Genomic DNA, 24,392 nt, shown 5'->3' on the forward strand with positions numbered 1-24,392 from the left:
TTTTTTTTTTTTTTGGCAGTTTCAGTAGTACTTTGCATCTTAGTTCCATGTACTGTAGTTTCCAGCCACATACCTGTCAGTCTGACACCTGCTTCCTCACCTGCTTCTTCATGTTTCTGTTCTGTCACACCTGTGGTTAGGTGTATGATTCAAACCCATGTGGCACAGTGAGGAAATTTGCAATAAGCCTTCAGACACTGATCTCAGTTGTATGAAGTTGCCAGCAGTGCTGAAGTACCATCAAATTCTTTTTTTGTATTATTTAATTAGTAGATGCAATTACTGGAAGCATTATTATTATATTTCAAAAACAAGCTTGTAAAATGTAATTATAAAGAATGAAAATGAGAATACAAACTAAGATTTTGATGTGAAACATCTTTCTTACTTTTAAACACTTTTCTGATGATTAAATGTTTCAAAGTGATTGCCTGAGGCACACTGATAATAGTATATGAATTAAATAAATCTCTTGCTACAATACTAAATCTAATATTGTTGTTTTGTTGTTTGGGGACTATTTTATTATACAAACTAATGTTCAATTTTGCTTCTCCTGTGTGAATAATTTCTGAGCATTTAGGTCTCAAGAAAATGTATTCATGTATAGTTTTAGACAGGACTTAACTGTAATGTGGATAGATAGAGAGCATTTTTGTATGCAAATAATCCTTTGCGTAACATAATACAATATTTAATGTCTTCATGAGTGAGACTAGTTCTGTATTATTTCAAATAATAAAGTATAACTTGTGAATGATGCTTCTAAAATGGAGATTTTAGTTGCCTTTACACTTATAAGAGAGGGAAAAAAGAAGAAAAAACCTTGTTCATTGTAACACACTTATAATGTTTTACAATAAAATATATTTTGTGGTCAGTTTGTTCTCTGTTCTTTGTAGAAAGAGTGTTGTATTTGTACATTTTCACAAGGTGTAATGTAAGGTAACATCACAACAGGCACCATCATCTCTAGGGTTTTTGGTCACAATGCTATGGGTCTGAAAGCTATACCTTATTAATAATTTTTTTCTATGTTCATTTTGGAAAAACTTGTTTTTATCATCCAGAGATTTGACTGGTTCAAGTCTTTCTAGTCACTGCGTGAAAGACGAGAACATTTGAGAAATACCACATTTAGGCTGAAAGACTGGGGCTTTTAGTTGAGCTGGAGCTTAGTCATCATAAGTTTTTAATGACACAATGTGGTTTTTTTTTTTCCCTGTTGCTTTGTTTTAATTTTTTTAGGAGCATACAAAATCGGAGTTAGATGCATGGAAGATTGTTAGGGTTAGTGAAGATTTTCGAGTGATAGCCTTGGGCCTGCCAGTACCTAAATACTCTGGTAACCCTTTGGATCCACCCCTTCGCTCTCGGTTTCAAGCTAGAGATGTTTATCATCTACCCTTTAAGGTGAGTGTGGTAGCAGAAGACTGGATCATTTGTATTAAGTAGAGATAATATTCTGATGTTATGTTTTACTTACCTCACCTCTGAAAAGAGTTCTTGGGTAACAAATTTATCTTAAGGTGCATTTTTCATATTTTTGTATTGCATAATAAATTCCTGACATGCAGTGTTAGAGTTGCCATGGAATGTTGCAGCAGAAAATTAACTTCCATAGCACAGCCCTAAAATAAAGAATTTGATCTTTTTCTTATTCTTAAATAAAATTAATTTTCTGTCAAGGAGTGAGTAGAATCTTCATGTCTAAATTAGAGAGAAAGATAGAGAATGCTTCATATCATGACCTGTGACCCACAATATGATGCCAAAATTAATTTACTCTGTGATTTTATGTTCTATTTCCAGGACCATCTTCAGCTGTTATATTCAATTGGATCAAACATTTCCACAGAGAGGTAATTTTTCATAATTAGAAAAAAATTGAATGAAGAAGCTATGTCCTTTCAGAATTCCATGCTATTTTTGTGTCTCTATCACTGCATAGAGACCAGAAATGAAGAAATGTTTAATACGTGTGGGCATACGCTCACACAGCTTTTTGTATGCAGCCTTCATATAATGAATCCTTAGTGCTTTAGAACTTCGGTCACACCTTACTTGTGTGCACTCAGAAGTAGTTTCAGCATCTTTTACTATATTTAACTTTTTATGCTTTAGTATTTTGAATGCAGATAGCATGTATAAAACTCTGTAATTACTTTTTCATATGCAGAATTTCTCAGCTCCTGTCTTTTGCTACAACTCTCTGCTCTCAAGAATCTTCTACACTGGGACTTCCAGATTTTCCTTTAGACAGCTTATCAGCTGCAGTTCAGATTTTGGTATGTGCATACATGTGCTGTAAAACTGTTTGGGTTTAAAACTGCTCAGAATTAGATTTGATTTATTAATGTTGTTAGAAGAAGATTAACATGAATATTTGAAAAAAACCTGAAAACACTAAGAATAGTTTGAGGGAGAAAAGTCTCAATCATATATCTGGATAATACTTTAACCAAACATATAGCATAATACTGAAGAACAAAGAATGGTATGACATAAGATTTGTGTTGTTATTAAATGTATCTTAGTGCTCAATTTATTATTTCCCCTTCTCTGGTAAATCACCTTACCAGACTTCAGGGCATCTATAGTTTATCTGATGGCACTGAGGTAGCAAGTGGAGAGAAATAAAAACCACAATCTAAAAGTACTTTGTATTTAATGTTACACATGTAAATCAGATTGATTGTACTACAAAGATACCTGCTGCTCTCCACTGACACCTTAAAGGGCCCAAAACAAATGTGGGCATAGGAAACAGTTAAATTGTATGAGAGGAAGCCTACATTACGTCTTTGGGCTGACTGGTGAATTTACAATAAACAGAAATGGAGGATTATGTGAAGATGCAGGCTGTGCACTCTCGAAGATGCAGTGCTTCCTGACAGCTAAGTCCAGAGGGAAATAGGAATTATACATCTGCAGAGTTCACAGTGACAGGTCAGGCATCTCAGGACTAAAGCTGTGTCAGTCTTTCTGCTTTCCTGGATAGTCCTTTGTCCCTTGGACTTGATAATTACATGGCAAAAAGTCAAAGACAACATGGAAGTTGCCTCCTGAAGGAAGTCAGAGACGTGAGTTCTGTATAAAGAGAGAAGGGTTGGTGCCCTTTTGCCTGCAGGAAGGTGTGGTCAACCCAGGAGGGTAAAATGCCAGGAGAGTTTCTTAGACCCACTCTCTGAGGTGCAGGTGTCTGTAGAAGGAACTCTAGATCGTTCTCTGTTGTCTCATGTGCAATCATTTTAGCTATAGTACTGCTCGGCAGCAGATCACTTCCTACATATTTTATTGGATTATAAACATTAAAACATATCAATTACTTGTGTTACTGTGGTGCTCAATCCCCTCAGCTGTGCTGGATACTTACAGACAGAATTTGTTTTCTGAATTAGGAGTCCTACATCAGATACTAAGAAGTGATGAAAATTCAAGTGCAGTGAGGTGAAGTAGTATTTGAAGGGCTTTGGGAAAAAATATTGTTGGATTTTGAAATAAATAGCAACTTTTTATTCTTTCAGCCGCAAAGTGAAAAACTATTTTTAAATGAATGCCAGATGGCTTTCAGAGTAACAAAGAAAATGAGCCTTAAGCTATTGTCTAAACTATGGAGTGAAAGAAGCATTTTATTTTACATTAGAGAATGTGAACTGTTACCATTGTATGAGTGTCTTTTTTAGGTAAATGGAAACTGTTTCTTTTAGAATTAGTTTTAATCACTTGGATTTCTAAGCTGTGCTCAGTGTTTTTGAGCTACATCATTTTTCCTTTGTATGTTGGGTCAGTGCCATACTCTGCTTCTAGTTCAGTTAGTCTAACTGTTTAAAAGTGTGAAGAGAGTGCATTGTGATGAGTAGTTTCTTCTCTTCTGTCATAGAGTCACACAGTCACAAAACATAATTTCTTAGTTTGAGAACTCCTGCCTGACAAAAGGGAAATTTTTTCATAGGATCTTGTTCTGAAGAGCCTTATTTTTTACATTTCATTGTAATTATTACTAATTTGAGATAATGTGAAAAAAATTACATGGTATATCTTTATAAATAGATGAAGGGCTTTTAAAATGCAATAAAGGGCTCCCTGATCCTTGAAGCTGTACATTTACTATAGTGCAATAACTAGTTTATTTTTACTGGTTTTTTTTTATGTGGAACATTATAAATAGTGTTACTGCTTATAAATTGAATTACGTATTTCATAAAATATGTGTCTCCTGGTTTCATTTCCAAGGAACTCTTCTTTCAGCTGTGTGCTTATGTAAATCCAAGTGTTTAACTGAAAATCAGTTAATTTTATTTGAATTGCTTTATTTGCTTTGATGAAGGCTTAAAAAGATAGTGCCAGTCAAATGACTGTTTTCCACTAGTTTTACACACAAATAGTCCTTAAAAATTTGCAAGTCATTTTTGAAGCAAACAATCAATATTTAATCAATTGAGAGAGAGTTTGAAACACCTTTTTTCTAAAAGGAAAGGCTTTATGCATAGTGACTTCAGTAGTCATAAGTGCATTTATCTTTCTTTATTGCTGCAGCAAAATAGTCAAATGTGTTTCTAGTTCAGGCAGCAATTGACAAAAGAGTTAATACTTGAATCTAACAGGGAGATAGTTAAAAAAAAAGTTGGGTTTTTTTTCTGTAGGAAGTGCAAGCATACTTAGTTATTCTTTTCAAAACACCACAGTTTTACTTAAACTGTTCAGAAATTTCTATCAACTGATTTCTTAAGTAGAACTGCTACAATATGATAGAATAATAATACTAAAATCAAATCAAATACTAAATCTAATAAAATACTAAAAATTGCTGTGAATGTGTAGATTATTATTGAAATACAGATTTCTTGTCATACGGGTTTTTTTTAGCAGTACTGTGAAACTCATTTACCTGTGGTGGGATTTGTCTCTCTTGGCCACATTTGTCTTTAGGTATCTGAGCCAGTCACTGTAGTCACATTTATTAGGAAAGAAAATAATTTTTGGAACCTAGTTCTTCTAATCTACTTTGGACACTTAAATTATAATGACTTATACCCGAGAAGTGCCTGTTTTGACATCTAGTCAAATACTGCTTGTAGTGGTGCTTTGTATATTGCCCTTACAGTGTTATTTTAAGTTCAAAGCTGTGCATAATTTTGGGTTAATGGCTGGTGACAGAATGAGCCAATAATGTTTTCAATTTTTTAAAATTTTAATTAGGATTCCTTTCCTATGATGTCAGTCCAGCATGTTATTGACCGGCTTTACCCCTATCATCTTTTCCTTGGAAAGGAAGGCAGGACTGCAGTCAAAGACATGTTAAAAGTAAGTATTGAACAATGGATTATATTATAATTCTAGAGAGTGGTGGATTATGGCAGTAGCTCTCCTGATTAATTGTATGTCCTGGTTTAGGGCAAATTTTGTGAGGAAACTTCGGAAGTGGTCTTTTCTAGAAAGTCAATTCAAGTGGCCTCTCCCCCAACTGGTTTGGGAGGTAAACCTCCTTTGAGAAGAGTGGAAAAAACTGCTTATTTAACAAGCAAAGTGGTCACAAACATGGAAAAAAGAATAACATTAAACAATGTTATTGTTCTGTTCGGAAGAGATGGCAGATTCAGAGTCCTTGGCATGGGCTGGAGCTCAGCTCGCTCGGTCTCTTATCAGTCCCTCCTGCACTGGGTAATGCTGTGTCCTGGGCCCTGGTGGGCCTGGTGTTTTTCTGGGTTTTCAGTCCAGAGCAGGGCTGAACAGTTCCAAGAAAAAAAATACCAAGCACTGTCCGGGGAACTTCTCTGCCTCAGCAAGCTAAAAACTAACTAAAAGCAAAGGAGAGCCCTGCCCCACTGTCTGTGCTGCAGACAATGCACACTGAGAGAGTGAGGAATATGGGGGAGTGAAAATGAAGCTTCTGCACACACAAACTGCATGCCACCACTTCCCCCTCCCTTTGGTCTCAGATCTTGTATTAAAGGGACAGAACTTATTTCTGGGCTAAACAGATGAATCGGGATACAATTCAGCATCATGAAGTCACCCCAGTACATGGTACTTCATTATTTCTGTATAAAAACAGAAATATTAGGTAAATTAAATGGCTACATTATTGCTGATGCTTAAAATTTTCATAACAGTATTTAAAAATACCCTCATAAACTAGTTAATTTCATTATAGTGAAAAGTGAAACCTCTAGGATCTTTGAAATATTTAGACCTCAGCTAAAGACTACAGAAAAGTCCTCATTATATGATAAGTGATTAATTAATTTGAAAGTTGTTACTTGTATGGTTAAGGTAGTCAAATGCTTAAAACATATCTCTGGCATTTGACGTTTAAGATAAGATTCTAAAAAGACTAAATATCACCTGCACTAAGTACATTCACTATTGCGTGATTAGAGATTGTATTAGTCTCTGGATTTGGTCTGTGTTACTTTTTGTTGCTTCTTGTTGGTCAGATCTGTTTTTTCAGTTTGTCCATGTTTAAAAGTAGCTTACAAAGCCTATAATTATGATGGGTTATTTTATTTATCTTTAATAAAGCACTGTGTCAGCTTTCTTTAATATGTTGTAGGAGTTACATATGTTGCTGAAAATTAGCATTAAAGCATTTTAACCAGTTCTTTCAGTCCTGAAAATTAAATATTATTTCTGTGTTCATATTTGGAAATTAGCAACTTTGTAGCTAGCAAATATTTGGTTTCCCTAAAACCAAGCTTATGTGTCAGGGAAATGTTTGCAGCCCATCCCTGCTTTCCCCCTTCTCTCCCCTCTTTTTTTGCATTGGAATTCAGTCCTGTATTTCCTATGTAACTGGGGGGCTGCTCTCCTACTTGTCTTCCTCAGTTTTGGGATGGACAGTCCTTGCATTTGATTAGGAGGTTGTCCTGAATGACTTGCTAGCTTTTCTGAACCGTCAAAGCTGACTCTTGTAGGGTCCTACCTGCCACTTCTCTGAATAAGCCAATATGGCTTGAAGTCCAGGACCTGAAGTCATTTGTCACTTGCCTTCGACTGTTGCACAGGAACTTCCATCTGAATATGAGGAAGAACTTCTTTACTGTGTGGGTAACCCAGCACTGGAACACATTGCCCTGAGAATTTGTGGGGTCTCCCTCACTGGAGATTTTCAAGAACCGTATGGACACAATCTTGTGCCACGTGTCTTTCTCAATAATAATCTACTTCTAAGTACCTCGTTCATAGATTTTTCTGTGTTAATTTTCTTCTTTTTAAAGACAGTCTTCCTCATCACTACCTTTACTTACTATGTCAACAAGTACATTTAATATCATTTGGCATTTTATTCTATTTGCACACCACAAATCTTGTTAAGCAACGGACCTTAAGAAATACAGAAAATAACTGGTTGTATTGAGGAACATTGGTTTTTAATGATGTTATAATAATAGCAGCTCCAGAACTGTATAAATTTTAATGAGAGATTATTCTTTGCATTCTATAAGAATGGTCAGGGAGAAGAGTCTAGCAGAAGCAAGACTCTTCTTATCTGTGGGTTTCCTGAGAGTGTCCAGGTAATAACTGCTACTGAATACTTCTTTCTGTGTAAAAGAAAATGCTAATCTTTACTGGGTGGTAACAAGAGTTGAAAAAACCCAAGAAATACTGGAAGTGTATTGGCATTGATGAATTAATTTGTGTATTCAATCACTTATTAACCTCAGCTAACATTTAAAGAAAAAAAACCCAAATTTCGGATAATGGAATGTAAAGTTTAGGTGTCACACTCAGAGGGAGATATGGGGATGTAGTAATATAGCTGATAACATACCCTAATTTCAGGATATTTTCTCCTCCAGTCAGCTGTTGGAGCTGAGAAATGAGATAGCCTGTGGTTATGCCAAACAGGTAGTTTTGGCAGCTGTTAGATGCTGTGCATGTTTCCTGAAGAGATCACATTCTCAAAGCACTGTCTTCCCAAATGTTATCTTCAACTTGGAGAAATCCTTTCCTTATGCACCTTGCTTACTGGGGCAGCACCAAGATCTAGGCATTACTTGTAATTCTTATTCTCAGTAATGAAATAATGTGACACATTGTCTTATATCTTCCATGGGAGTGAAGGTAGATTCTTGAAAGTGTTTGTGGATGAGAAACTTAAAGTGACCCAGTAATGTGAGCTTTGAGCCCAGAAATCCAGCTGTACCCTGGTCTGCATCAAAAGCAGCTTAGCCAGCAGCCTGAGAGAGGGGATGCTGCCCCTCATTCCCCTCTAGTGAGACCCAGCCTGGAAAAATGTTGAGGAAAAAAGGATGTATATAAACCAACTTCGTAATTTGATACTAATGTAACTCCTTGTTTCAAACTAGTTAGCATAAAAAAATGCAGTTAAGGATTGTGTACTAATCCAGCATCAGCAGTGGTCTTTAGAGGTGCTTAACATACAAAAGCATTTGTACAAGTACTACAGTTTGCAGCATTCATTAGTTCACTAGCTTGTAACAGACAGTGTGGTAAGCACAAACATCTGCAACAAGACAGGGCACAAGTATCAAACTTGTCAATGATGTGGCTTTGTTTACTCTTATCTGAAGTTTCTGCACTTTGGCAACTGTATCAATTTGTATTCTGATTCTCAAAGATTATCCTTAACTCAGAAGATCTGATAAAGGAATATATGAGTTGGCTGGAATTTTGGCCTTCAAAATTATTCTGTACTTTCATGAAATAGTGGCATGAGAAATTATTTTGACAGACAGATGAACATTTGAAATATAATTGTAAAAATCATGTTTAAAAGTATATATGGCTTTTCTCTGCAAGACTGAGATACGGAGAAATCACTGATTTCAAGGAAAACACCTTCCAGTTAAACATTGTCAAGCAATAAGCTTGAGCATGTTTCTCACAGCCCTGGAGTTTTCTGTATGCAACCAAGAGGCTTTTATAAAACTGATTGGTTTCATTTAGGCTGAGCATGGTGGCAAATAAGAGACTCCATATTTTCTATACTTATTTCTTCATTCTACCATAAACTGTTACTATTTTACTCCAGATTTATCAGATTTTTGGGTTTACTCATTTAATTCTCACATACCTTTCGTGCGCCTTTTTTCACGGTGTTGGAAACACCCACTGTTTGGATTTTTTTACCTTCTAGTCATGAGAATCTTTCCATGAGATTTTAGAAAAATACATACAGAACAGATTTGTCTTAATAAATGAGCAAGTCACTTTTAGCCTATATCCATTTTTAGCTTCACTCTAAAGCCCTAGAATTTTTCTTCGTTTTTTTCTTGCTTTGATTAATTCTGTGTTTACTGTCTTGATCTTATATCAAATAAAAGTTTTTTCTTGCCTTTACTCATTTTTCTATTACTTGCACACTCACTTTAATCTTACCTGACCTCCTCATTGAAAACTGTTTCCTTGTCTCACAGTACATAGGAATGCTTGTAAGACTGGAATTCTATTTCATGTCTAGACAAGAAAAAATTCTTCAGAATTCTTTTCTCTTCTAAGATATTTTGTTCTAAGGAAGGATTTGTTTCTCTCTTGCTCCTTCCAAAGTATTTTATAATCTTTGGGGTTTTGCATTAATAGCTGCTCTTAGTGCCAATACATATCATTGTAGTGGAATCTGTCAGACTTCATATATCAATCCATCCCATCTTGCATTTGCAGTTCCTATTTTGCTCCATGTAAATCAGTTCAGTCCTCTGGTTCTTTGGAAAATTCTCTTTCCTTTCCATGCAGAGAATCTTCCTGACATCTTTGCATGTCTCTTTTGAATAGCCTAGCTGCCTTGTGGGTTCAACTGAATGGTCATCTGCAGCTCTGGCTCATTTTAGCTCTCTGTTCCTTTGACCAGCTGGATTACTGGTGTATTCTTTGCATTTTCCATTTTGAGATATTGCCAGTCATTAGATGCTTCCAAGTGGTCAGAATTCCTCTTCCTTTTTTCCCTAACTTTTTACAGTTTGCCTTTTCTCGCATGTTCTTAGGCATGCAGAAGGTGGCCTGATGATTATGAGCTGCCAAACCACTTCCCTGGTTTTTGGTGACTGGTCTATTCTTTTTGCTTTCCTCTAAGTCAGTGAGGCTGCCTGCTTCTGGCTTTCCAAGTATCTCTTAAACTTTCTGATACTGAATGTGCTCGGTAGTTGTTCTCTCAAACCACAAACATTTTTTTCCTTTGCAGCTATCAGCTCAAATATTTTATAGAGGAAGTTGTTTCTGGCTCAGCAGCAGTGTTTAATGTGTTGTACATCCGTTTTATGCCACTCTGATTCCACTTCTACCTATCATAATTCTAAATGAAGAACTGAGTCAAAGAGACCTGTCTTGGTCTTAAAGACACAGGCAGTTTTGTTTGTTGCTTCTGTTCCAGTGTCAGTGTGGTATTTACTAGAGGTGTGAGGTTATTTAATTACCAGAGTATTCAGTTCAGCAACATCAATGTAATTACATGTGATAAATTCAAATTAACTTAGATGAATTGTGTAAATTGTGTAGATTGTGTAAATTCAGTAACAATTTGCACATAGACATTCTTCTTTCACTGTCCTGACTTAAAGTCTAAAATGCTACAGAACCCTCAACAACAACAAAGAACAACAAAGAAAATCCCACCAAAACAAAATAAACCCCAACCAATCAAAATAACACCTTAGAAATTTTAAACTCCTAAGATCTTTGTGTGCAATTCTGTTGTTGCTGTCTCTAAATCCTTGTTACCCAAGATCCAGTGTCTGCTGGTGCAGGTAATCTTGCACACTCACAGCTATCTTCTCTTGTTGGTAAGGGATTTAATGTACAAGCAGTTGGCAATTTTGTATATAAACACCCTTGACTCTATCCAATATGCCATTAAATTAGTAAGAATATTGCAATTTATTAATGGAGATAAGAGTGAGAGCATTTGATAGTTGCTTTCACAGAATTGTAGTTGGAATGTGTCTTAGAATCATACTTGGAGATAGTACTCAGTAAGCATTCCTGTCTCTTTTTTTTAAGAATTTAATGGTATCTGAAGTAGACTCAGCTGTTACAATAAGAATATAATTTGATGCAGCCCTTTACTAAAGCACATTTACCTTAAGTGTTTAAACATAGTATTTTTGTAAGCTTTTGCTCCAGAATGGAAATTTACAAAGTGATGAAGAGAAAAAGCTTTTGTAAAAATCCATCTCAGTGTTCTTTTTGAACTAATAGGCAGTGCTATGAATCCTAGTGGTAATAATACTATATGCCTTTTAAGAGTGCTTTTACATTAATGAATTCTGTTTAAAAACCTCTGTTTTTAAAGAATTCTAAGGAGCGGGACAGTACTCCTTTTTCTTTTGTTTACTCAACTTTCACTCTGTGGAATAAAATGGCTCTATGAATTCAGTAGTTCCAGTTATTAGTGTTTTGTGCATAAAGTCCCCAGTATGACTCTCCTTACTGAACATTTAAAAATTATTCTCGTGCTTTCTATGTCCAGCAAAAATAAAGAGTATAATGCTCAAAAGAGGATTAAGAAAACATAGCTCCCGTTTTGTCCTTGATATACCCAGAACATGCTGAAGACTTAATTTGTACAGGTTGTCCTCAATTTTCATTGTATGAGGCAGCTATGAAACTAAGTAAATGCAATGTTTGATGGTTATTTTTATTGGTAGTCAGATGTTTAAATCTACAATTGGTTATAATGAGCTGCAGAGGTAGGTGATTTATTATTACATATGCTAAAGGCTATGGTTAATTTCTTGTTTTATTTTAGACTGTCAGGCCAAGACTTGGCAAAGTCACCATGTTACATTTTCACTTTACATCTGTCACTACAGTTTGAATAAGTATACAATCTCTCTGTTTTGGTTTTAAATGTAAAATATATCAGCCATCAAGAATCTGAACACGAGTATCTGCTGTAAAAGTTGAAGTAAATGGATTTAGGACTTTACAAGCAATTAATTATGAATATGCTTCTGGCGTTATTTTAGAAGGAACAGTTCTAAAAACCAGAAAGTTGTTTTTAATAATTTATTTCCTCACCCCTGAATTTTACAGCGCTTTGAGCTTCAAGATTCAGAAAAATACTTGTTTCCCAGGAAGATTACTAGAGTAGAAAGTGTACATGGAAACAAACCCTTTAAGGCTGATGTAACTATCCAAATTGGTGAAAAAGACGTGACATTCCAGGTATGAATTTATATATTCATCGACCTATAATATGTTTTTAAAAAACACTAACTTGTTTTTGTCTCTTCAAGAATTTGACACAGTTGATAGTAAAAGTTATTTGCACTGAACATTTTTTTGGTAGAATAACACATGGTATTTATTGGAGATGCATTTAGATACTGGAATATTAGTTTATGGACACACATTTATTTTATTTCTAGATAAAGTCATAGTTTCATCCATGTGAATCATTATGGTTTAGATGAAAGAAAAAGCCGTTCAATTCCTTTTTTTTTTCTATTGGATTAGAATAGCAGAGAGTACTTATGATGCTCTTAATGCTGCTTTCCCTTTTTCTTTTTGTAAAAACAATAGTCTGTCTTTGTTTACACTTCAAATAAAATCTAATGAGTGCTTGGTAATATTCTGACACAGGATGTTGGGAAAATGGAACAAAGTAATCACATCAAATATGATTAGTTTGTTTTGTCCAATGAGGTTTATGACCTGCTAGGTGGTGAAATAAGTTCTTAATCAGGAAACAGATGCTGATCTGAGAATTTGAAGTTAATGTTGAATTTGGAGAGTCTAGAGAGTCTGTAAAGAAGGTGAATTAGTGGGAGTCAGAGAGATTATAATAACATTGGTGAGGAATATCCTAAGAGAGTTTGTACCCTGACAAAATGAAGAGGGGTATAACAGCAAATGGTAATTTTTCAGGAAGAGTTGAGTCTGTTAGAACTTGATTCAATTCTTTTCTGAAGCAAAGGTTTTTGGTTTCGTTTGACATATAGGTGATACGTTCACAAAGTACTTCTGCAGAATGCCTCTCTTATGCTCTCTGAACAGGAGGGCATAAGAAGTTTGCAGATTAAACAGTTTCCAGACTAGAGCAGGAAGTGGAAGTGTAGAGCATGAGCCTTAACGTGGTGAACAATTGAATCTCTCCAAAGTTTGGGTCAGAGTAGTTCCTTCAGATTTTCACAATACTCATTGCTCTATCTCTTCCATGTTTCTCTGAGGAGCAGTGAATATTGGTGACTTCTTACTTGTCTCTTTCATGAACAGCTTGAAGTTCTTCGCATACCCCAATGCTGTAATTGTATTGATTCACATTTCGTTAATTTTTTTCAGGAAGAGTAGGTGAAAGAGTTTGTCTATTAGAAATTAGGGGGTTTAATTTTACAACTGTGACAGTTTCTAGTTTGATGGATGGCAATTATCAGCAAAATATTAGAGTAGTTTTGGACAAGCATAACCTAGTTCACACAAAGCTTAGAGTTATCATAGTATTGCTTATTTAGCATTTTGATTTACTTTTTTTTCCTTCTAGGTTCCAGCTGGAACTGGAATGTTAAAAAATCATTCTCGATCACATACTTTCATAAGGACTTCCAGCCATAATCAACTGTTGGCAGAAATGATGCAGTCCCATATGGTTAAAGATATGTGTTTAATCGGAGAAAAAGTAAGAATTTAAATTTCTAGTCTCCCTTCTTCCCCATGATCTTTAGAATGTAAACTAATTCATATTTTTTAAACTTTTAGGGCTGTGGCAAAACAGTTATTGCCAAGGAGTTTGCTGATATACTGGGATACAGCATAGAACCTATCATGCTATACCAGGTAAGCATGCTGATGATCATGATTTAAGTATGGTCTTAAACAAAGACTTTCTCACAGCACTAAAGGTGTTGGGTGTTTTTGCTAGCCCTGAGCTCTGTCAAGCTTAAGAGCAATGTCATAGCCAGTGGTCACTCAGTACTTGTTTGGAAAGAATTGTCTGTCTTAGGTTGTAGTACACTCTAACCTCATGGCATAAGCTGAAAAATTACAAGATTTGAAAGTAGAATTAATTAATTTGCTTACTTTTCACACAGAGATCACGTGTGTAAGGTTGTCTCCGTAACCCTGAGTAATGAAAGTGCTTAAATAAAATATAAAGTCAAGGGTGTCCTATGACCTTATGAGCCGAAATACACCAAATATAACAGGATTTACAGTTCTAAGTGATAGTTGGCAATGCTGCAGGAAAACATTAGTATCAGGTTTAATGCAATATACTGGTCTCTTTCTTCGATCTCTTTTCTGCTTTAATTTTTTTCCCAGACAGCATGGAGACCTCCAAAGGAAGAAATAGTGGTGGCATCTGATTTGAAAGTGTACTGGCATGTGGGGAGAAACACTGACAGAGATGGGTGGTGAGGTTGAAGGGCTGGAAAAGTGAGGGGAAAAGAGAAAACAGAAATACTGATGATGATGAATAAAGACAGTCCATTCTATATTCTCCTGCACTGTTGAGAACCGCCTCAGACAGGATCCCACTGCTCTTCCGTCCCCCTCTGAGTGTCTTCAGCTGATAAGGGTGAAAACTTAAAAACTATCTGCATAACTGGAGTCAGACAGATGACTTCTGCCCTTTTCTTACACTTTACCGTGGCCAAGTGTGAGCAGATTTGGGTTCCAAGGCTACGTATTCTCATCAGTGTTATGTCATGTTCATAATAATATACCTGGATTCCCAGCAGTGCCTACTATCTTTTGTCTAATGGCCTATTGAAATAGGTGTATAGTTTCTGAGCTAGAACTGTGTGTCCAGCTACTCTGTGTACTTCTCTCTGTACTTGTCAATGTAAACACAGTTTAAAATCATCCCAGAAAAATAACTTCTGCAACTTGACAAACCTGCTTTAAGGGCAAGCACACCCTAACCATTGTATTGTTGCACACAATACAATATTTGGTATTCACCAGCAAAATTAAATAATTATTTGCTTAAAAACATGGCCACTGTTTCTCAACTTCCTACCTTTCATTAGTGTGGCTTCTATGAATATGAGCAGAAGGCTTCATTTTTGGAGCCACATGAGCAGAGCTGACAATGGAACTATTTATTTAGTAAACATCTTTCTTTGAATGGGATCTGTAATTCCTATAAAAATAAAATCTAGGAGAAGATTTGAGGTATTTCTCACTGAAGTGAATGTTTCCTTTGGTTTCACCAGGGTTTAATCAACCTCAGAGGGCAAAGGGGTTTTATAGAAAGGCTTTTGGTGATATCACAACAGTATCAATAAAGCAAATAAATGACTGAGAGCTGCTTGTTCACTGTAAATTCCTGTGTAGCCAAGCCTAGGTAAGATCCACATATGTATCTATGCATATAAATGTTTCCTAATGTACGATGTGTTGCATAAATTCAAAAGTTTTTACAAAAAGCAGTGTATAAACATACATGAATGTAGCTGAGCTGTAAATAGAATTTCAGAATTCATTTGTTTTTCTAAAAATATATAACATATCAGGGGCTTTGCCTAGCAAATTAATAGTATAGTTTAATGATGGAACAAATGTTAAATTCATACGCTAATTCAGCAGTGAAGACTATGAAAGTTTGTTAATGCTGTAAATTTACCATATTTTTCTACTTTCATTCAAAAAAGTGTCTTCTGAATTTTTTTTTCAGAGACGCATCATACTGTTCTGAATCCATTTCTAAAATTAAGGAGGCTTTTCTTTGTTCTATAGTTGTTATTTACTTTCTGATAAATTTTGCAGGCACAAGGATGAGTAGAGGGACATTTACCTTTGGTTTGAAGCAATAGCACCATTTCTGCTCAGTCTGACGGAAGAAATTAATTCTTGGATTTTTTTTTAACATACATATATACACATACATATAGTCTTTTAGTATTTGCTTCATCATTCTTTGCAACTGAAGTTGATTGAAGAACTTGAATAGTGTGAAAAGGTGTATTTCTCTATATTGGTTTCACAAAAAAAAAACAACTCTAAAAGTTTTTGTGTTGTGAAGCGAGACTCAAATTTACCTAAAGCAGACCTTTTGGAACATAGATCATCTCTTATACTAACAGTTGGCTGAGACAGCAGTTCCTGTCTCATTTGTGATATCTGACATCATTATATGGATTTCTCATTATATGCAGTTCCATGTAGGTAGATTGCTGAGAAAGGAAATTCATCCTGATTAGGAAAGGTTTGTTTTTAAGTTGTCTCTTAATGCAGTTAAGCAACAGCAATTGAGAAGCAGTAGCCAGTTAGTGCTTTGTGGACTGTAACTAGGGAACTTCTAGTCCAAATGCTTGAAATAAAATATTTTCTCCCCCCAGAATTTCAGAGGGGGAGAAAAGTAACAGTTGAAGTCATGTTATAACAGTTTTCCAGCAACTTGCTCCTTTTCTTTCCTAGCAAAAACAGTTTTGTAAGCACATCAGTAGTGTTTGTGTACTGTGATGTTTTTGTTTCTAGGACTTTTTTTTGCCTGACCTCATAATTTTTCTTTACTAAATCCTTCCAGTTTTTTATTTGAGAAATACTAACAAATTATGAGTCCAAATATGCATAAAAAGCAGGAAACGTAGATTGTTCACCTCATAATTGCCAAGATCATGATTAATATTACGAGCCATGGAGGCTTGTGTTGGTATAGCTGCTAGAGGGAGTGCAAAAGAAGTTATCCTACTTGATTTTTCTCCTAAATTTTTTTTCTTATACAAACTGCTTCAGAAAATAAACAGTGAAATGTAAAACATGTAAGTTATAATGACTGCTACAAATTAAAATAAGCTTTTTTTTTTTTTCACAAGGCAATATATTGTTGTCATTGCTTTGTCCAAAACAAGAGGTATAATTAATTCTTATACTTCAGTTACCTCCCCTCCAATGGGAGGCCTTTTTAGCATTAGAGTATTGTAAGATTAGTTTTAATATCATACATTTAGTGATTTGAATAAAACTTATTAAAAAATGAGTTAGTGTAAATGAATAAGCACAGTAAATCACTGAGCAGGTACTTAGCCATAAAATAAGTTCCTTACAAAAGTTGTGCAGGTATTAGCAATGGTATTCCTTTTTAATCATCCCTTAATTGAATCTCAATTGAATCTCATTCAACCATTTAAATCACAATGTTATATTCATGTTCTATTTCAGAAAATATTTTGCACAAAATACTCTTCTGAGTTTATCTGCAGAAAATTAATGCATGGTTCTCATTGTTGGAATTAATGATGGACTTGAAGTACAGCATACCATGCTCTCAGTCAATTCATACTATAAGTTGTTTCATTTCTCTAAAGGTGAATTATCCAAAGGTGTATTAGTAAAATATTCATTACGGCATTTACTAGCTGCTGAATGTGCAGTTCTTAAGCAAGTCCGAAGCCCACATTTTTCTCTTTTATAAAAATATTTCATGTCTAATTCATTAATAGTATAGAAAAGAGTGAGCACAGCAGTAAAACAATAGAAATACAACAATAAAAATATGGTATGATTTTGTGGATTTGAATGTGAGACTTTAAATTAGATAAATGTGGAAACACTGAAGGAACCAGACTTTGTCCTGTTATTTTAGGGCTTTTAAGGAAATGTAGAAAAAGGAAATTATTCAGGCCATATGACGTAATGTATTCTATTTTTATTCCTTTAAGTTCAAAAGGTTTAGGGTTGTGAAAAAGACATGTGCAAAAGCTACAATTACAATAGAAAATATGTTTTTATCTGATTTTGGGTTGTGTTCACAGCACAGCCGGAACAAGGAATTTAGTCTTCCAAGTCACAAAATTACTATTATATCTTTGTTTCTCTCGTGCTTACCTGTTGTAGTGGAACATCTAAAATATGTGTGCTGGAGGATATGCTAGATTTTGTCTTTGGTTTTATTCCTTGAGTATTATTTTGTGCTAGGCTATGTGCTTTTGATAAGTTCTATGTTACGGGCTTTTTCTTACCCTGTTCATTATTCTCTGATGCTTCCAGCAGTATTTTCTCCTGAGAGGTGGAATATCATGCTGTTTTGTGTTCAAGATTAATGATAAAATCTTTGCTCCTTCAGGTGCCTTCCATATGAAAGAAATTATTCTTGTTTGCTCCAGGTGTAAATTGCTGCCCCCTTCTGTGCGCAGGGCAATGTACAAGTTGTCATCTGCTTGTGTTTTGTTAAAGAGGCAGGGGGGAGAAAGGCTTTTGTTCTTGTTTCAAAGAGGTGATATTGGCAAGTCTAGAACTTGCAAAGACTATCTAGCATTTTGTGAGTAGCTTTGTGTGTGTATTGCTAATACTCTTTGGAAAAGTAGTTGAAGATTTCCTTCCTTTATTCTTGGGAAGAACAGAATGCATTTTTTTAAGGAGAAAGCATGTACTTGTAAATTAAGAGAATAGATCATAATTATATTCTTCTGATGGACTGATACTTCCAGGATATGACAGCTAGAGATTTGCTACAGCAGAGGTACACTCTTCCAAATGGAGACACTGCTTGGAGACCATCACCACTTGTCACTGCAGCTCTGGAAGGAAAGCTTGTTCTTCTTGATGGCATCCATCGAATTAACCCTGGCACTCTAGCTGTGCTCCAAAGGTCAGGATGTGAGTTTGGATAACCTGGGTGCACGTGATGTGTGTATTGAGTGCATGCATACCGAGACCTTAAGTTGCTGCTGGTGAATATGGCTTTGGAACTTCAGGAATACTGTAAAGATCAAGCTGAGCATTGAAGTTTCATAGAATATATAGTGCTCATTTTTTTACTTAAGAGCAGAAGCAATTCTTTAAATTTTTGTAAACCTAAAATAATACAGGAAATTTCAGCCTGTTTTAAATAGAGTGTAAGTCTGAATTTTGGAATGAGCTCGATTGTATTCTAGAATTATCAAAGCTAAAAGTTAGTAATATTTGTGCAACAATTTTAAAATGCAAGATTGTCAGAAAACAATTGAAATACTTTGCATTCTGCTTCTAAACAAGTATGTTATAGTATAAAATATGTTACACTGCATACTTCATATTGATTCCAAAGATCTCTTTCTAAACATTATTTCATAATTCAATAAAAAATAAATTAAACTTCGCAGAACACAGTAATAGGAAATACTATGTTAATAATTATTTAAACTGTCTGGTCAAATTTTTATGCCATTTCATATGCATGCATCATATACTGCCTTTTGCAAATCAGAGGACATAGTGAGCTTTAAAAGCAGGTTATAGCAATAGCATTTTCTTCTTTCTCTTATTATATATACGTGCAGAAGGACAGAACAGAGATTTATACTTGCCTGTGTTTTTGCCTTTTCATCTGTTTAGTGTTCCTTTTGGATTTTTAGTTTTGACATGTGCATGCATTGTAGCTAATCAACTTCTGCATATCACAAAATAAAACCTGGGTCTGTATGTATATTAATCATTGAAGCCAGCTGAAAGATAGCATTTCAAGAAATAAAAGTATATTATTTGGTACAAGCATAACAAAAAAGCAGTTTTGTGCCATTTATGCACACTCCACTGGTAAGACAGAATGTTTTATTTTTCATGTTCTTACCATATGGATTTAAATTGATTGACTGTGCATTAAGACTTGTGTATGTTATTTTACCTCCATGCCTGGATGCATCTTGAGGTGGTATCATTTTTTCTTTTTGATCACTTTTAAAAACACCCTTAGTTGTTATATGTGTTATAGAAATTAATCAAAGTCAAGATAGAGCTTATTCTTTATTTTCAGACTCGTACATGACAGAGAACTGACTCTCTATGATGGCACCAGATTGTTAAGGGAAGATAGATACCAAAACTTAAAAGAAGAATTGCAGCTCTCTGATGAGAAACTGCAGGAGAGGTAAAGTATCATCTACAACTATAGAATGCAAACATCATTTCAATTTTATAATTTTCAGTCTAATAAAAAAATGCAAAATGCTTTTTTGTTAAACTAATTCCTTTAAATTGCTAAGAGAAACATATTTTAAACATAAGGCTCCTCCTTAGCTCTATTTCTTTTTGTGGTATGGCAAAATTATATCCTGTTTAGAGTGCTTGAACTAAAAGGAAAACATTCAATAACCTTTAAGAGAAGGAGTTAGAAATTGAAAATAAATTCTAAGTTGGTAAAAAAATAGATATAAAGCTATATAGTACTTAATTTTGGAATATTTTATTAAAAGTCTTGGAAAATAAAGCTAAATTGAAGTTAAATACTACTTGTTAGTTTCTTTTGCCTCATGAGCTAGAAAGCTGGTATTTAATTTACAATTAATATGGGGCAGGAAATCCTAAGGATGGGTTGGGACCCATTATGCTTATTCTTTTTGTTCCTTTATTTCCACTTGTCTGCTAGAAACATTCCACAGATAGAAATGTTATGCTGCAGGGTGTGCGTGTGCCCAAACTTTGAAGAGGCCTGATGGGTTTATGGCAGGGGTGCAGTCATGATATGCCACACGTTTTCTCTCAGTGTCCTGCTGAATCTGATTTTTTTCTTTGGCCTCCATAGTCTGCCCTTTAGAAAAGCTGCTTTTCTTTTACTTCTTAGTTGTTTCCATATTTCTGGTTCCATTTTCAATCAAAATATGGTGGGTTTAAAAAAAAATAAGGCAAGAATTGCTCCTACAAAACCAACAAAAAACTCAAACTTCATTCTAAGCCTGTTTGTTGCAAATTCTGTCCCATCTGCAGAGGCACCTAGCTAGATGGTCATTTCCTGCATTTGTTTTATTTGTGTGAAGAACTATGTAACAGGGAAGTGTTCTGTTTATCGGGATTTTAAGCACAGACTTTGAAAAGAGCAGCAAAAAAGCTCCAAGGGCCCATCTGGGATGGTATTCCTACTTTGCATCAGACTTTTTACTACAAAATATCTGTTGTGCCAGTCTCCTCCTGCTCTGTGTTGATGGTTTTGTCCAACATGCTTTCAGGCAGAATGGTAGTGGCTGAGCTGATTTGCCTAGTACCCTTTAGTTCATTGCCAATATACTCCAAAAACCTGGATGGTTCATCACACATTCATCTTCAGAGCGACCACTCCTAGTGGATTAAATCTCTCTCACAAGAATAGAGATTTACATCTGGATCCTGCACATCCTTTTTTGTTCTGACAGTGGCTGTTTTGGCAGTGGGCTCCCTTTAATCTTCATTATCTGTTAGACCATGAGCACTGTCCAAGCTGTCTTCTTTAATGATTGTTCTGCAGACCCTTCTCCTTTGTGTCACCTGTGTATCTACTTTCCTTCTTTTCAGCCTCATTGAGTAAACCTTTTGGTTCAGCTGTTCAGTGGTAAATCTGCATTATTTTGACTACTTTAAAGGCTCCAAAAGTTGGGGTGTTTTTTTTGCTTTCGTTGAAAGGCTGTCTGTCTTTCCTTCAGATCCTGATATACTGCTTTTATCGAACCACCTCAGTATTTTGTAATATAATGTTTCTGAGTTGCTAATCTCTTAATTATCTGTTTGACTGACAGTGAGCTTTCACTCTAATCCATAAGCAAAGGGTGTCTGTTGTACTAGACATAAATGCATTTCTGATTAGTACTTGGTCTTAGAAACAGATACCCCATTGTGATACCCCATTGTGTAGACATCCTTATGTCTGGAAGCTCAGTGTCACCCTTTAGCACCATCTTGGGTGCTGATGAAAATTCTTGCTCTTCAGTTATCTGAAGTCCGTTTTGCTGAGAATCCTTACCTCCTATGTGAAGTGTTCAATCTGCTCTTGTTTTCTGTAATGACTTATTTTAAAAAGCTAGGTTAAAGTAATTGCAAACATGTATCTGCTTCTTTGGTTTTGGCTTTGAGCTTCTTTGACGTCACTGGATGACTCCTCTATAGAGAGGATACTGTTCTCATCAGCCCTTGAGGAAATGAAGGTGTTCCAGGACCTCATCCTGATTTTGTTGACTTGCATATTCTGAAAACATCACTGTCTTTTAACTGACTCCAGGATGCAATGTCAATAATTGCTGTTTGATTACAGGACTGTATTTGTCCTTGCTACTCATCCTTTTCAGCAGTAGTTATCAGTCACTACAAACTTCACTACCTTCCAGTGTTGCAGAATCCAGCAGAATTAATCTATCAAATGACATCTGAGGTACTTACAGCTGATTTAATCACAGATTTTAATCCCAACAGTGCTCACCATCCCTCCTTTGCCTGCAATAAATACTTTGGAGAAATCTTTAGAGAAGCTACATAGAGTATGTTGTAATATGAATTATTAGCAGATTGGTTGGGCAAATTCTTCCCCAAATCACAGGTGGGAGATGTTTTCCATATTGATGAGACATCTCTCTTGCTGCATGCCAATGACTGTGACTAGTGGCCTTAGCTGGATTTCTTAAGATGAAAGACAGCTTTACTTACCCTGATTTGCTGGATTTGAATAAAGTAATTTCAGTGCAACTGCTTTTTGCCAGGCCTGTGGAATAGATGATGTCATTCTCAGTTTTGTTGGGACTGAATCTGTAATGTTTGAGTGACACATTGTCTACCTAATTTTCCAATAAGTGAATATTAATATGTTCCTGCAGTTTTAGTGCCTTTAATCTTTAGTGCTTCAATGGTCAAAATATTCACATGTGTAGTTGAAGAGAAAGATGATCAACAGGTTTGCTTGTGCTTTTTTATTAAAGGGATGGTATTCAGATCACGCTGTGATCTTGAGAAATCATATGCCTCTGTGTACAAATGCAAACAGTATTACAGTAGAGAATGTGAATATGCTTAAACCATGATGATGTTATTAGAGGTGCTGAGCAAAGAGGAAAGTATGGTTTGGTTGTCAGGTTGTTTTCAGTTTTTGCACATTAGAGCACTATTATTTATATGTTACATATTTGACAACATTTCAAAGTTTTATTACTTTTGTAAGAGCTAATAAAGTATATTTTGATTTTAAATGAGGTTAATTATTGTCATTGAGTAATATGTTCACTATTATTTCATTACATTTCTACATCTGTAGAAAAATTTCCATTTTTCTAAGAAGGGCTTCAGGCTGGTGGGTACAACAGCTCTTTCAGGAGTGACAAGTGCAAGCAGTGCATTGCCTTTGGGACATTTTGGGATACTCCTTGCCCTGCTGAAAGCCCCTAAGCTGCAAAGTAGCTAGTGATGGCCACAGAGTCCTTTTTCCGGTATTCTTTCTTGTGCCAGTTTGGCTGTGAAGTTAAGTTAGCAAATGGTTGCAGAACTCATTCACTCCTCTGAGGAAAGTAAGAATTCATGTTCATGAGTTTAAGGAGAAGAAAAAAAGCTGCCCTTGAGAAAGTGACAGATGGTCCTTAAAGATATTTTACATAGAAGGAAATTATAGCTGCCGATAACGTATTCATTTAATGACTGCATGATTCATTTCCCTGAACAAGTTCAGAGAGTAAAAGAAAGTGTGCATAGACTTCTGCATAGAATTTCATCTGTAATTATCCATTACTTCACCCAGATAGATACTGTAAAGGTAGCACACAGCCTTTACAAATCAAGCAGTGAAGTGTTTGTTTGTTTCAGGCTGCAGTATACAACCTGTTGGTGTAGGTATACCCCCTCAGCACACGCAGATGCTAAGTTCTCAGTGTGGCGAACAGATAGGCAGCTATTATGGGAAAATCTAGGAGTAGGTACATAATAGGATAGTTCAAAAACTAAAAGAAGTCTCTCATAATGCATGGGTGGTTTTAATGCCTTGCAGACAGTGGATTCTTTTCTATGTGGTTTGGTTGAAAGGGAATGCACAGTAGATAAGACAAATCTGTATAATTGTGGCAGGGAGTAAATTTAACAAGCAATAGATTTTTTAATTGCTTACATTTCTAAGCTTTTATTTCATTTGTTGTTTAAGGGTTTGGCTTTTTTCCAGTTTAGTGAATTTTAAGATAAAGGCATCTGTTAATGTTAGACTGTGGTGAAATTTAAAAGAAACAGCAAGAAAATAACAATAGGTCATTTAGGTTCTAAGGTTAGAATAATTCCCCACTTATAAAATTTGATAGAAAATGAGATTTATTAAATCATGTTACAGGAAGAGATAATCAAAAATAGTTTGGTCTTAGAAAAAGTGGCATTAGAAATGCTGTTCTGCATTTTATTTTATTCTGTTTTTTATGAGAAGCTTCAATTGCTCAGAGCCATGGTCAATAACAAGAAAATCTTTCTTTAAAATCACCCTGATCAATACGTGTGATTTTCTTTGTGAGAGCAATGGTGGTAATTCTTGTCTGAAAAATTAAACAGTGATGTCAAAACAAGAATACTCATTTTATTAGGAGAGTGCCTTGCTGCCTGTATTGTCAGTAAATGCTTAATAGAGAGAAGGATAGACTCTTTGCATGAATCAGTTAACATCAAATCTTCCCACCATGTTTGAGGCTCATTAATTTAAAAGATGCCAAGTTTTTAAGAAGATACACTTACTTTATCTTGATCTGTAAAACCCACAAGATTTCTTGTCATATCAAAGATTTCTTTTCTGTGAAGTACTGCTCCATGTAGGA

The 24,392-nt window shown here is 35.3% G+C and overlaps 1 protein-coding gene across 1 annotated transcript in view; it reads left to right on the top strand.

Moving 5' to 3' along the window:
- VWA8 (von Willebrand factor A domain containing 8) overlaps positions 1–24,392 on the top strand; it is a 183,247-nt gene that overhangs the window by 39,223 nt on the left and 119,632 nt on the right. The window contains exons 6-14 of the mRNA XM_068182240.1: positions 1,249–1,413; positions 1,813–1,862; positions 2,180–2,288; positions 5,203–5,307; positions 11,995–12,126; positions 13,442–13,576; positions 13,657–13,734; positions 18,330–18,490; positions 19,634–19,747. Of these exons, the coding sequence (XP_068038341.1) occupies positions 1,249–1,413; positions 1,813–1,862; positions 2,180–2,288; positions 5,203–5,307; positions 11,995–12,126; positions 13,442–13,576; positions 13,657–13,734; positions 18,330–18,490; positions 19,634–19,747 (1,049 nt within the window). The remainder of the gene's footprint in view (positions 1–1,248; positions 1,414–1,812; positions 1,863–2,179; positions 2,289–5,202; positions 5,308–11,994; positions 12,127–13,441; positions 13,577–13,656; positions 13,735–18,329; positions 18,491–19,633; positions 19,748–24,392) is intronic.

This window comes from Anomalospiza imberbis, chromosome 2 (genome assembly GCF_031753505.1).
Source record: "Anomalospiza imberbis isolate Cuckoo-Finch-1a 21T00152 chromosome 2, ASM3175350v1, whole genome shotgun sequence".
In the NCBI taxonomy this organism is placed as follows: domain Eukaryota; kingdom Metazoa; phylum Chordata; class Aves; order Passeriformes; family Viduidae; genus Anomalospiza; species Anomalospiza imberbis.